The sequence below is a fragment of the Dreissena polymorpha genome, chromosome 7, assembly GCF_020536995.1.
Source record: "Dreissena polymorpha isolate Duluth1 chromosome 7, UMN_Dpol_1.0, whole genome shotgun sequence".
Taxonomy (NCBI): domain Eukaryota; kingdom Metazoa; phylum Mollusca; class Bivalvia; order Myida; family Dreissenidae; genus Dreissena; species Dreissena polymorpha.
In genome coordinates this window covers 62,937,087-62,949,825 of record NC_068361.1, presented here as the reverse complement: position 1 = coordinate 62,949,825, position 12,739 = coordinate 62,937,087, and the positions used below count along the sequence as shown (strand labels likewise).

At 33.3% G+C, this 12,739-nt stretch overlaps 1 protein-coding gene across 1 annotated transcript in view; it reads left to right on the top strand.

Moving 5' to 3' along the window:
* The window catches only part of LOC127839769 (receptor-type tyrosine-protein phosphatase T-like), a 53,383-nt gene extending 41,089 nt beyond the window's left edge, over positions 1 to 12,294 (top strand). Inside the window, exons 3-20 of the mRNA XM_052368155.1 lie at positions 1,210 to 1,296; positions 3,753 to 3,887; positions 4,204 to 4,367; positions 4,563 to 4,650; positions 4,787 to 4,851; positions 5,142 to 5,178; positions 5,425 to 5,528; positions 5,873 to 5,998; positions 6,439 to 6,587; positions 7,037 to 7,172; positions 7,816 to 7,944; positions 8,092 to 8,194; positions 8,521 to 8,597; positions 9,048 to 9,182; positions 9,795 to 9,932; positions 10,582 to 10,736; positions 11,153 to 11,288; positions 11,691 to 12,294. Coding sequence (XP_052224115.1) covers positions 1,210 to 1,296; positions 3,753 to 3,887; positions 4,204 to 4,367; positions 4,563 to 4,650; positions 4,787 to 4,851; positions 5,142 to 5,178; positions 5,425 to 5,528; positions 5,873 to 5,998; positions 6,439 to 6,587; positions 7,037 to 7,172; positions 7,816 to 7,944; positions 8,092 to 8,194; positions 8,521 to 8,597; positions 9,048 to 9,182; positions 9,795 to 9,932; positions 10,582 to 10,736; positions 11,153 to 11,288; positions 11,691 to 11,780 — 2,054 coding nt within the window. The 3' untranslated portion in view covers positions 11,781 to 12,294. The remainder of the gene's footprint in view (positions 1 to 1,209; positions 1,297 to 3,752; positions 3,888 to 4,203; positions 4,368 to 4,562; positions 4,651 to 4,786; positions 4,852 to 5,141; positions 5,179 to 5,424; positions 5,529 to 5,872; positions 5,999 to 6,438; positions 6,588 to 7,036; positions 7,173 to 7,815; positions 7,945 to 8,091; positions 8,195 to 8,520; positions 8,598 to 9,047; positions 9,183 to 9,794; positions 9,933 to 10,581; positions 10,737 to 11,152; positions 11,289 to 11,690) is intronic.
* Positions 12,295 to 12,739: the final 445 nt, after the last annotated feature.

Below are 12,739 nucleotides of genomic sequence, written 5' to 3'. Positions count from 1 at the left end.
ATGCTGGCATTAAATGTATGGAGTGCATTTCCGGGATGTATGGTAATTCATGTGAACAGATGTGCTCGAAAGGATGCACAGGTACTGCATGTACTAGATATAACGGAACATGTAGCTGTAATACGAACTATACAGGAGACCAATGTAATCAGTGTGTGCGTGGAATTTACGGCACTTATTGCGACAAATCATGTCCTATAGAATGTGGTGGTAAAGAATGTTTTGAAAGTAACGGTACGTGCGTTCAATGTGTAACAGGACGATACGGCGCGTTCTGTGAAAATAATTGCTCAAAGGGATGTGCTAATGGATTGTGTAATGCAATAAGCGGCGAATGTACATGTACTAATAATTTTAATGGAAAAAAATGTGACGAATGTACCACAAGAAGGTTTGGTACGGCTTGTAACAATATTTGCTCTGTTGGTTGCAATGCGTCGGTATGTAACCAAATAGATGGATCCTGTACATGTTTGGAAAACTTTGTACAGGCACAATGTGGCAGATGCGTTTCCGGAATGTATGGAACGTATTGCAATACATCATGCTCACTTGGATGCGTTAACAACGCCTGCAATAGAACAGATGGACATTGTGAGTGCTCGACACATTTTGCAGGAGATAAGTGTGATCAATGCGTTCCGGGAAGATATGGCGAATCTTGTGATAAGGTTTGCTCGAAAGGATGCAATGCTAGTGCGTGCGATAAAATGAATGGAACTTGCACGTGTATGTCTTCATTTGACGGGCCAATGTGTGACCGATGTACGGATGGAAACTATTTGGAAAATTGTTCTTCAAAATGTTCTCCTAATTGTGTACCTTCTACGTGCAACCAAACCGACAGAAGTTGCTCTGCTTGCAACGAAGGGTATTATGGCTCAAACTGTACGCTGACGTGTAAGAATGAGTGCTTAACATGTGACAATGGTCACACATGTTTGAAAGGTAATTCCATTTCGCTTCAAATAATACAGTTAAATCACACTAGCAAATTTGAAATAAAACTTTTTCAATTATGATCTGTATTCTCTGAATAAACACGACATAGCCCAATTGTCGTTCCAGTTTACGAGTTAATGCTAAAACAGAAAGTGTGACTATATAAGTGATTTTGTTATATGGTAATGAGTTAAACGTTTTTTATACAGAATTGTATAGAATTGTTTTATAAAAATGTATTCAATTTTGTATTGACTTCTTATTTAGCAAAGAACATCGTGACGACGTATGCACCTAATACAGAAGGTCCCGCGAAAGATTCACTGCCTCTAGCCGCGATAGGTGGAGGGGCTGGTGGTGGTGTTGCTGTTATTGTCGTTGTTATAGTTATAGTAGTAATCTGTCGAAGAAGGTAGGATGCGCATTTTTTAATACAGTTTGTACTCTATATGTATTTGATTTTCCGTGGATGTGTATGTCATACCTTAAATAACAGAGCACATTAGTTCATAGTGGATATTCAATCGTGACATAATCCATCTTCAAATTATATAATGCTTTTTGAACTTGAACTGTATTTTTTTCATTAGCGTTAAATATTTTAATGATAAGTCAACCACACTTGATGTGAAACAAGATCTCCATATCTCTATGTAGTCTTAGTATAACCTTTCTTATCGCAAGTTTTTGATACGTTAACCAACGAAAGATGTAATTAAATTAAAATCATTACTGCGTTATCTACACGAGGTTTTCCTCACAATTTTTACTTTACATCTATCATTAAATATTATGGCCGTACGCTGCAGTTTAGTTTGACACACATTTGGTTTTACTTCAACACCGCTTGCGTAATAGACGCATGCTTTTTCGGATATTCGAATAAAAACGTGACGGATATTAAATATAGGAATACAGATGATTATATAATTTATGTCACATAATTTGAACAATGCCATTAACCATCATTCTTAACACCACACAAGTCTTTTTTATTTCGTGATAATAACGGTATGGCATGTCTTGACCAACTGGTAAAACAGTTGATATATCCAAATAATTGAAGACTTGTGGGCCGCAAGGCAGACCAGTGTGACACGGATAGCTTCCCTTAGCATTAAGCATATTTTTTTATTAATAAGTCATCTACTAAAACATGCCATGAAAATATATGTGATTATAAATAAATTATAATCAAAATCGTAAGGCACATTACATGTTATGTTAAACAATCCATCGTACATGTATCGCAATACCTTTAACATTTTATTTTCTGAAACTACAGGCGAACATGTCGACTTAAATTTAGTGATGTTTAATATCATTTACTGCACAGATATATTGAACTCATTCATCCACGATGCTCTGGTACTTATGAACCACTTGCAAGTATATTATGGGTTGACCGTGAGACATTTGTGTCTGACAAACAACAGAGCAAAGAACAACATAAATTTGATCATTCAGGAACGGATAGTTATCTAGTTCCTTTTCAATAGTTTAACTATATTGAAGTTTAGCATGGGCACTGTTCGTCGGCGAGTTTTTTTAAACCTCAGTTGAATTGAAAATGGGAATGAAACTCTTTCGTGACCAAGTTTTTCCCTTTTACATCATGTTTTTGATAACACATTAACCTTTTTTGTAAGTTGCGTGAAAATCAATGTAACGAAAGGTAACGAATAAGAAAATACAGATTTATTTGAGTTTCATGACTTACAACTTGTGAACGTTATAATTTATTTTATTTATCAAAAAAGTATCACTTGTTGATATTTATTTGTTGTGTTATGATAATAAATTAAATTGTTATCATAGTTATAATTGCATATGAAGTTAAACGTTATTTTGAACAGTGTTTTCACATATATGCTCATATTTGTCCTGTATGGCATATTTCTTTACTCAAACGTTGAAATAATTGTGACAATGTGTTATTCAAGGCCAACTACAAAATGAAAAATGGTGACCCTGTATTTTTATTTCGTTGTTATGCAAACAAAAGACAAGCAAACTAAAACAAATATATGTGTAACAAAAACAAAAAATAAAACTGAGGCGTACGTCCTTAAGTGTCGCAAATTAGATTCCGAGTTTACTAACAGATATACACCAATAAGAGCTTATATGATTTGAGTTGTGTTTTGCGATTCTAAAATAATCAAATCAATACCATGACCATGAAGAGTTTGTAATTTGTTAGTAAATATTGGTTGCTATTCCATTTTATGTACACTACTGCGAATATACATATATTCCTAAAAAATACTGCGTTTCTGTTACTATCGGACTTCATTTAACCTTTATAATAAATAATTTGCTGACACGCGTAATTAATGTGTATTACATCACACACCATAGAAAAGGTTTACATCGAAATATGTGTTTGTAAAGGCCATAAAAAGTGTTGTTTTTTATCCGAATGTTTAAGGAAAAGCAGAAAAAACGAATTAAATGAAAATGAATTGGCAACCGTTGATGGTGAAAGGAATAATATACCTGTGTATGCAACTATTCAAAGAGAAAGCAGTAAGTACACATGTTTGGAATGTTTGGAACAAAACACCACGTTGTTTCATTCGAAGTTATTACGCATTATTGAGTGTTTTATACCAAAATTATCCATTGTTTGTATTAATTTCGTGTACTACTTTTGTATTTACCGCAAACTTTTTTATGCGGAAAGACATTGTGGTTAAACTATAATGTAGATTAAATATTTATATTATAAAGATGGACTTATGCATTCGAATATGTACTTCAGATAGGAAAGTTATTCATGAGTTATTATTTGTGTTTCACAAATTAAGGTGTATCCCATGATTCAAATGGCAAATCGGTAACCGTCGCAACCCAGAACAGTACAACTGCGCCTAAGGATAAAAGAGACACAGGTTCGAAAACCGACATTGATATTGCGATGAACGAGGAAAATCTCGAAATCGGTTTGTATACTTCGTTATATAGCAACTAACTATTGTGTTATTCAGTGTGATTCAAATAACAATACCAATTTATGATATTAAAATATGTACAATTTGTTCTAAGCATATGTGTTTCTTCTTTTGAACGTAAACAGTGTCGTAATTGTGATCTTTTATGTGATATTATGATTATTTATCTCCTAATCTGGAATTTGTTAAACCAATTTCGTGCAACCGTCAAACTCAAATAGGCATAATACTACATGAACCGCACATTTAAACCATTCTATCTCTCCTGCATAACACAAGTATACTTACTTTTTTATATTATTTTTAGATGCAGATGAGGCATTGGCCCGAATCCGTGCAATTAAGTTTGAAGAACAAGGCGGGGTGTACTACAATAGTGCGAATGAAATACAAACGGGGAAGATCCGAGTCAGCGAACTTCAAAAGTTTGTCGCAAACAAGGACACGGACATCTTTGAAGAAGAATTTGAAGTATTATCAATACTGTTAATGTATTGTATTCATCTCAGCAGTCTTTTTCTTTGTCTTTCTTTTTTTTTTATTATCTAGTAAGCGTTCTATAAAATTGTATGATTGATCTACATGTAGCTTTACTTTACATAATACATGGTTTGTTAACACACTTTAAATAAATGATGATTATATAACTATGCATTTCATTTTCAGAAATTACCGTACGGTCTAATTAAAAAGTATGACGAATCACAGCGCACAGTGAACATGTCCATGAACAGATACAAAGGCATTTATCCTTGTAAGCAAACTTTCCCATCACCGATATCAGGTTTAAAATATATTTTTTTCAATTATTTTACATGCTGTTAGAAACTTAATATTTAAAACGAAATAATGCAAATTACTTGAAAACACACATTGTTTTTATATTGAAGATAATGACAGCAGGGTCAAAGTTCTTGGGGGCCATACAGACTATATAAACGCAAGCTTTATTGACGTAAGTTTCTCATACAATCGCTCTTGATTAAAACGCTTATGTTGGAACTTTTTATAGTTCTTTACTTTATTTTATAAATATACTACGTTAAGCCCGATATTCTGAACTTTTGAAGTGTTATGTCATGGTACATCCGGACTGAAATACCTTAGATAACTTTGAAACGTTTATTTCATATATATGAAATTTAAGCTATTAACATATTGTATTGTAACCATACATATGCTTGTAGTTGAATATGTTTAAGTTATGTTTAATTAATATTTTAATTAATATCTGTATCTTTACAGGGCTACAAGAGAAGGAATGCATTCATTGCAACATTAGGTAATTAGTAAAGAAACTGTATTGACGAGATTAAAACAAGTCCGTGGCATACATATTAACAAATGTTATAAAAATTCGTTAGATACCATGTAATGATTGTCACACCCACTTATAATTCACGTACGTATAATGTAACTATATTGCAACATTCTTGTGTACGGCCTTATTCTTAATAAGGCACATTATCCCTTATAAGGCATATTCATGTAAAGGTTCATGTATACAGTTTCAAAGCATATTTTGAAGGACCCATGTCAAAGCAGCTTGACGATTTTGCACCGTTTTGGAGAATGATATGGCAACAGAAAGTTGATAACATCGTCATGGTTACAAACCTCGTAGAGGAGGGGGTATGTGTTTGGAATGCATTTGTAGAGGTCGATGGTTTGTGGTCTGCAGCGCTGTAAACCCGCTGCGTTGTCCGTAAAAAGAAAAGCACCATTAGAATATATTAATTGAACTTATATTGACCTTGGGTATTTAATGTACTTCTGAGCAATTATAAACATGATTTGTTATGACCAAGCCATGATGATTTTTTATACATATATTCGTTGTAAACAAAGCTAGTATACATCATAATGCGATTTGTCATTATAAACTATGTTCTACCTCATTTGAGTTAAGCATGTTAAGCTCTGAATAACAAGAGTAAACGTGATTGTGTTTCTTACTTAGCAAAGCGTTTTTACAGAAAGACAAATGCGAGCAGTACTGGCCGAATGTGGAATCAAGTACTCTGTACGGGGATATCAGAGTTTCATGTACCACTGAAGACAAGCATGCAGAGTTCATACGAAGAACGTTTGTGATAAATTTGGTTAGTTTCTGAAAAACTTAATTTAAACATTAACGTATATCATTCAGCCAAGATCTTAATATAGACTATTAAATTCTGTTTTAAATAAAGTAAGTTCTTCATACGTGGTATATCTAACTAAAAATAAGATGTTGTGAGAAAGATTTTAAGAAAGATGAATATATTAATCTGTATATGAAATATATATATAACAATCTTTTTGTGTGCCACACAATTGAGTGCCATCATTCGCTTTTTATGAACGTATCATACAATTGAGTGTCACCATTCGATTTTTTTTAAGAATGTACCATAACCGCCTTATTATGTGTTTTAATACATTTGTACGAATAAAATATTGCTTCAATACATTATCATTTTTATTTTGGTATGAAGTTTTGTTAGGTTCTCAGATTTGTATTCTTTTGGGTGTAGTTATTACATATTCATTTTATTCGCAGAAGAAAGAACAACGCAATGTGTACCATCTCCATTTCACTGCCTGGCCAGACAAGTGGATTCCAGAAGATGTGACCTCTATAGTAGAGTTCAGACAAAAAGTGTTAAATGTACCGGTTGTTCTTGGTGGACCAACTGTCGTACACTGCAGGTATAGGAAACCAATCTATTAAATGTGCTTAAAATGCATTACGAAAATAAGGATGTATCATTAATATTATAAAAAAACATATGGCCACATTAGCAATTTATATATTGACATTTTACAGTTCTTAATTAAAAAAACGCATGCACATTCTGGCATTAATCCAAATAAATATGATAGGCATATTAACACAGTTTCAGAAATTGTAATCTTAATGGACCAACATGTGTACAACGGATGGACAAGCGTTTGTGAAACGGGTGTTTTCCGTTGAGTGTTCTTCGATACTTGGTTGCTTGTACAGTTTTCACAGTATTCGAACATGACATAATGTTATCCCGATATTTTAACCGATGTTGTACTTTCAAAGCATGAACAAATGTGTTCTCTGTCCATTACTACATTTTATTACTTTAACACAACTCAATTCTCAAACATGCTTGCAATTCATACAGTGCAGGAATAGGGCGCACGGGCACTTACATTGCTCTAGATATCCTTATAAGAGAAGGGGAGAACGAGAATATGGTGGACATACCAGGCTGCGTTGTAAACATGAGACAGAACAGACCCAACATGGTCCAGACAGTGGTAGGTGTTGACATTCGAAATAAAGACACAATTAAATGAGCGACTCAGTACATTTTTGCCCTGTCTGTTGGTTGGTTGGTTTGTGTGTTTGTTTTCTCCAACTTTAACATTTTGCCATAACTTTTGCAATATTGAAGATGGCAACTTCATATTCGGCATGAATGTGTATCTCATAGAGCTGCACATTCTGAGTGGTGAAAGGTCAAGGTCAAGGTCATCCTTCGAGGTCAAAGGTCAAATATATAGCTTCAAAGCGGCGCAAAAGGGGACATAGTGTTTCTGACAAACACATATCTTGTTTAATTAGAAATCGAATGTCTTTATAAAGCGTATGTATACAACTTTGAAAGGCTGCGTTGTACACGTATTTAACAAATCTTAGCAATACTTAAATATAATTACCTGGTGGCCATTAATCATGTGTATGCTAAATTGTGTGTCCCATATCATAGTGATGAAATATTATGTAACAAATATGATAAACATGACGGGCACTGTATACATTATATCAGATTCGAGTAAATAAAATTGTATTGTCAAAATACTTTTTTGTGTTAATAAAGCACAACGATAATATAAATACAAATTGCGACATTTGTTAAGGAACAGGTTTTGTATTGCCGTATGTTTCTTCGTCTTATAGGAACAGTACGAGTATATTCATCACGCGCTTATCCATGCTCTCACATTCGACTGCAAACCAGTGGCCAGGGATGAATTCCAAAAATACATGGACGGCATTACGGATGAGACGATGGCCAGGAAATTTACGGTACAGAAATTTGAGGATTGTGTGCGTTATATTTAGGCAGTTTGATTTATTTACTTAAAATGTATATACTCTTGTAATGTGCTAATCCGGCAAACTGGAAAAAGTTGTACGGCTCATTACTGCATATGTTTACTACTTTACATGCAGCAATTGCAGACAACGGTATCTCAACGGCCCAGCGAAGAAAAGGAAGCCGAGACTAGAAATAGAAACCACACAGACAAGAACAGAGATGGAGCGGATATTCCAGGTACTATTTGTTACCACCAGGTATATATATTTTTTCCTTTGTTCCGTCCATATCCAAGTTAATATAAGACAAACGTATTATTGACCCTGCTTGAATGGCAATTCTTACCCTGCTATTAAAACATCATATGCTCCACATATGCATCAATAGGTTGAAACTATAAAATATTTTTCCGAATTTACGAATAGTTTATATTAGTCTGTGTACTAGAATAACTTCAACGTGTAATGTTCTAAATACTTTTGTTATTAAACATAAATATATTTCACGCTTAATTTAACAGATGCAAGTACATATATTTTCACAAAAAGATGTTTTAACAATAGGTGACGACAACCGACCTAGGTTGCACTTGAACCTTAAGCCAGGTGCCTCTGACTACATAAACGCCGTCTATATCAATGTAAGTTCGAATGCAAACACATGATCTCATGCTTTGGATATGCGCATACTTATTTTTTAGGACAAGCTAGTAATGTTTAAGTGAATGTATTTCAAAGGCTAAGATTCATAGTATATCATTTCATGACCTACAATATATTGTAAATATGTTTTAGACAATTGTTAGACATTATTGCCCACTATTTGTTGAATTGAATATCAGTTAATTTGTACTTGTGTCCTTCTGTTAAAAAAGAGTGCCACCTAAACAAATACCACATTGAAATAATGTATTCAGCTACCAATTTTAGATGGTAAACTACCTTTGTAAATATCGCACATATAATGCTCTCTAAAATGATGCCACCTGCACTCCCATGGCGACGTCAAATACAAGTACAAAAACCTGACATCAACCTTAACTTTATGAGCATTTTATTTAAACAATAACGTTGATTTATATTCTTTCCAGAGTTACAGGAAAGCTAAGCACTGGATTCTTGCCCAGACACCACTTCCAGGCACTGTGACCGACTTCCTCACACTGGCCTTGCAGGAGAACTGCTCATGTATTGTCAGCATGGAACCTGACAAAGAAGGAGACAAGGTAGTTATTTCAACAAACGCAGTTTTCAATCATGTAAAGGCGAACCAAAATGCCATACTTAAAATTTTAAAACATGAATACATATATGATATAAATGAATTAATGAAACCAAATCTAAATACAACTAATAAAATCACTTGCACGTACCTGTGCGTATTGCAGCAATAGTAGTATCTTAAATCAAATTTTCTACTGCATGCTGCTCGTTTGCCGTCGCTGTTGCAGTTGTGGTATGTTATATTTAGATGAAATATTATGTTGCCATTTCGGAACAAAAGCGAGAAATGTCTACCTAGTTGAATGAGAATAAGAAATTTTTTGAACGAGCCCAACTTACTTTGTTGTGAACTATAGAAACGCGTACTGTGATTTTTCCACCAATTGAAATTGATATTTTTAAATGTAAAAAGGCCTTATGTACTGAGTCAAAATGCGGAACTATTTTAGAAATCTTTGGAAAATGCATAACTAAACATTCATTCTTTTTCATAATATGCAAACATATATTGATATAATGTGGGATGGTACGTTTTTTATGTTGCTCAATCATTAAAAATCGTGTATAAGTTTATCTGCATTAAAGCGATGCTGTTATATTAACGCATTTAACAGACGGTGGGAGTTTACATCGCCGCCGACAACCAAGTGATGAAGAAAGGACTGTTTGCTGTCAGTGGTTCAGATCCAGTAGATAACGACTACATGACCACACGCTCAATGACGATATCGTACAGGGCTGCACCTGGGCAGGTATACGATCTTATATTGTAACACAATTAACGCATTATGGTAGTACAGTTTATTTTCACATTTAAATAAAAACATATGATATTCGCATTATTAGTTATTTCCCGTTTAGAAAACTGTTCATATTTTAATGTGCATGCTTAATACAAAAATTTGCAAAAAAAGTAAAACAAATAACACTGATAGTCATGCTTACGGTCAGAGATTTTTAAAGCGAATAGAAATTTACTGATTATTTTACGTTGAATGTTGTGTATAATTTGCCATTACGCAAAACGACAAGAAAACAAAACTGAATACAACACGAATCAACACCTTTGAACGACCATTACACATGAATTATTTGGTTTGAATCGGTTTATCGGCCACCGAGCTTCAAACCTTGCCTTTGCAAATGAGATTATCTTGTTATTCCCTTGAAGTTCACAGTTGTATAATAAATTGCTGATGCAATACGAAAGTGTAAGTTCTGATGTTAAGATATGACTACTGTTCGTCAAACAATCATAGGAAAACGTCGCTTTTACGATTTGTACAATGTTAATGCAATATACCTTTATACTTCTCGACATTAGTTTACGAAGTCCAGAGATTATTAAACATGTGTTTTTTTATATATATTTCGAAAGTAAGATTATGATTGTAATATCAGCCAAGCAAGGAGCACATGATCCAACACCTTCAGTTCACTGACTGGGACATGGACAGAAACGTACCACGTTCACCTTCAAACTTCTTGCGCTTCATCAAGGACGTCGAGGCGCAGGATAGCCTGCATGCCAGTGGTCCTGTTTTGATACACTGCTTGTGAGTCGCATTGTAAATAATTAATACTTTAAAATAATATTTCTATTTAAAATTTATTTAAAAATATGGAACATATGATATAACATAAAATTCGGGTTTACAACAATATTTCACAAGTTGTTGGCAATTTTGTGTTATTTAAACATTTGCTTATATAGTAAAAGCAAGTTACCGATCATGTAAAATGAAAGCTTTTTTATATATACTGTCAAGTTTTTGTCGAATATTATCATTCACCGTTAAGTCTTAGCTAAAACATACATTATAACATAATCATAATAAGACATAAAACTGATTATTATAAATATATAGCCTTACCACAAAAAACAATTCAAAGGCATGCGTTCATAAATGTTTAATCAGTTGGACCACAGATCTCAATTGATTATAATGTTCTGTATGATTGATATTATTAGGAATGGTGCAGACAAGGGTGGACTATTGTCTGTCGTCGCAATGCTAATTGAGATGATGGAAGTAGAACGTGAGGTCAGCGTGGTAAACGCCATCACAAAGGTCAAGACCAGGCGGAGAGGAGTGGTTTCAAATCAGGTATGAAGAACTATGTTAACATTAGTGAAATGCTTGCAAACGGAAACATCGGAGACTCTGTTGAAGTTTTGTATGCATATAACTTAAGTTAATCGCAACCATTCAATTATGAAACTCAATAAGCATTATCAGAAGAGATATCATTCTAACTATAACAAAGTGTTTTAGTTGAGACAAACGACCAATGGCCTATACATCATAGGACAATATACACACTAATACACTTAGAATTACTTGATTTATGGATAGGGGACATCGCCTCGTCATTCAAAGCATTGGTCGTACAACAGAATCGCGTATTATTTCACTATCGCGGACACAATAATTTATTATATCTCTTTAAATATTAGTTATTGTCACTTAAGTGAATTATTTAAGTACACGTGTTATATTATTTTTCAGGAGCAGTTTGCTTTTTGCCACGAATGCATTTTGGAGTACATTTCCAGTTTCGACACATATTCAAACTATGTGAACAATTTACGAATCTAGGAACATAGATCCGATTTGCATAAGCAGGGGATATTTTCCATTAATAGTCAACAACAAAACAAAGTAATGTGGGTCATTATGCAAATATACGTCTACATATTTTTTATTTTATTCAGGTATCATTTCATTGTGTCGTTTTATTACCACATCTTTGAAGAATATGATTTCATGGGTCAAATTTTTAGTGTCAATACTATTTACCAAAACATTGATGAAAATAACGTAATGAACAATTTAGATAAAACATAAGAATTTGTAACTGTGATGTACATGTTCACAAATCAATGTGTCAGTTTCGTATTATAAGATCCTACTGGCAAAGTAAACAGCGTGAATAAAACTATTTTCTTCATGGTAATTATATTCATCGTATTTTTCATTAGGTCGTACACCAACATATTAAGTATAATTTGAATGCTATTTGAAGCTTTATTTGAAAATAACAAAACAACCCTTGCACATATGTTTGCTTATTATATGAGATAAAAATAACAATAACAAATTGTCATAAAGTTCAGGCCAAAAATCTAAAAGATCAAACTTGTATTAGATACTGTTTTTTACACGTATGACACATCTTTTTTTTTTAAATGGCGCGTTCATTTTAACATACATGGAGTTGGACCATCTTTTCAAGTCGTTGATGAGACTGCGTTTAAAACAAAGTTATTGCATCGTACATTTGCATATCGCACAAATATTTATATTGTATTGGTATTCCAAATACGTTTGTATAATGATTGTATCTTACATATCGCAAAATAATAGATTCATTGTACAATATATAATAGGTTTAATGATGAATATATATATGTATATTAACTAATGATAACTGCTTACTTATAGCTTTATTAGTTGAATGTTAATAACGGAATAATAATAAACATTTTGCATGATTTATCGCTCGCCAATATTGGCTTAATTTGTGTTCACTCTATATATAGGATCTTGCACGAGTT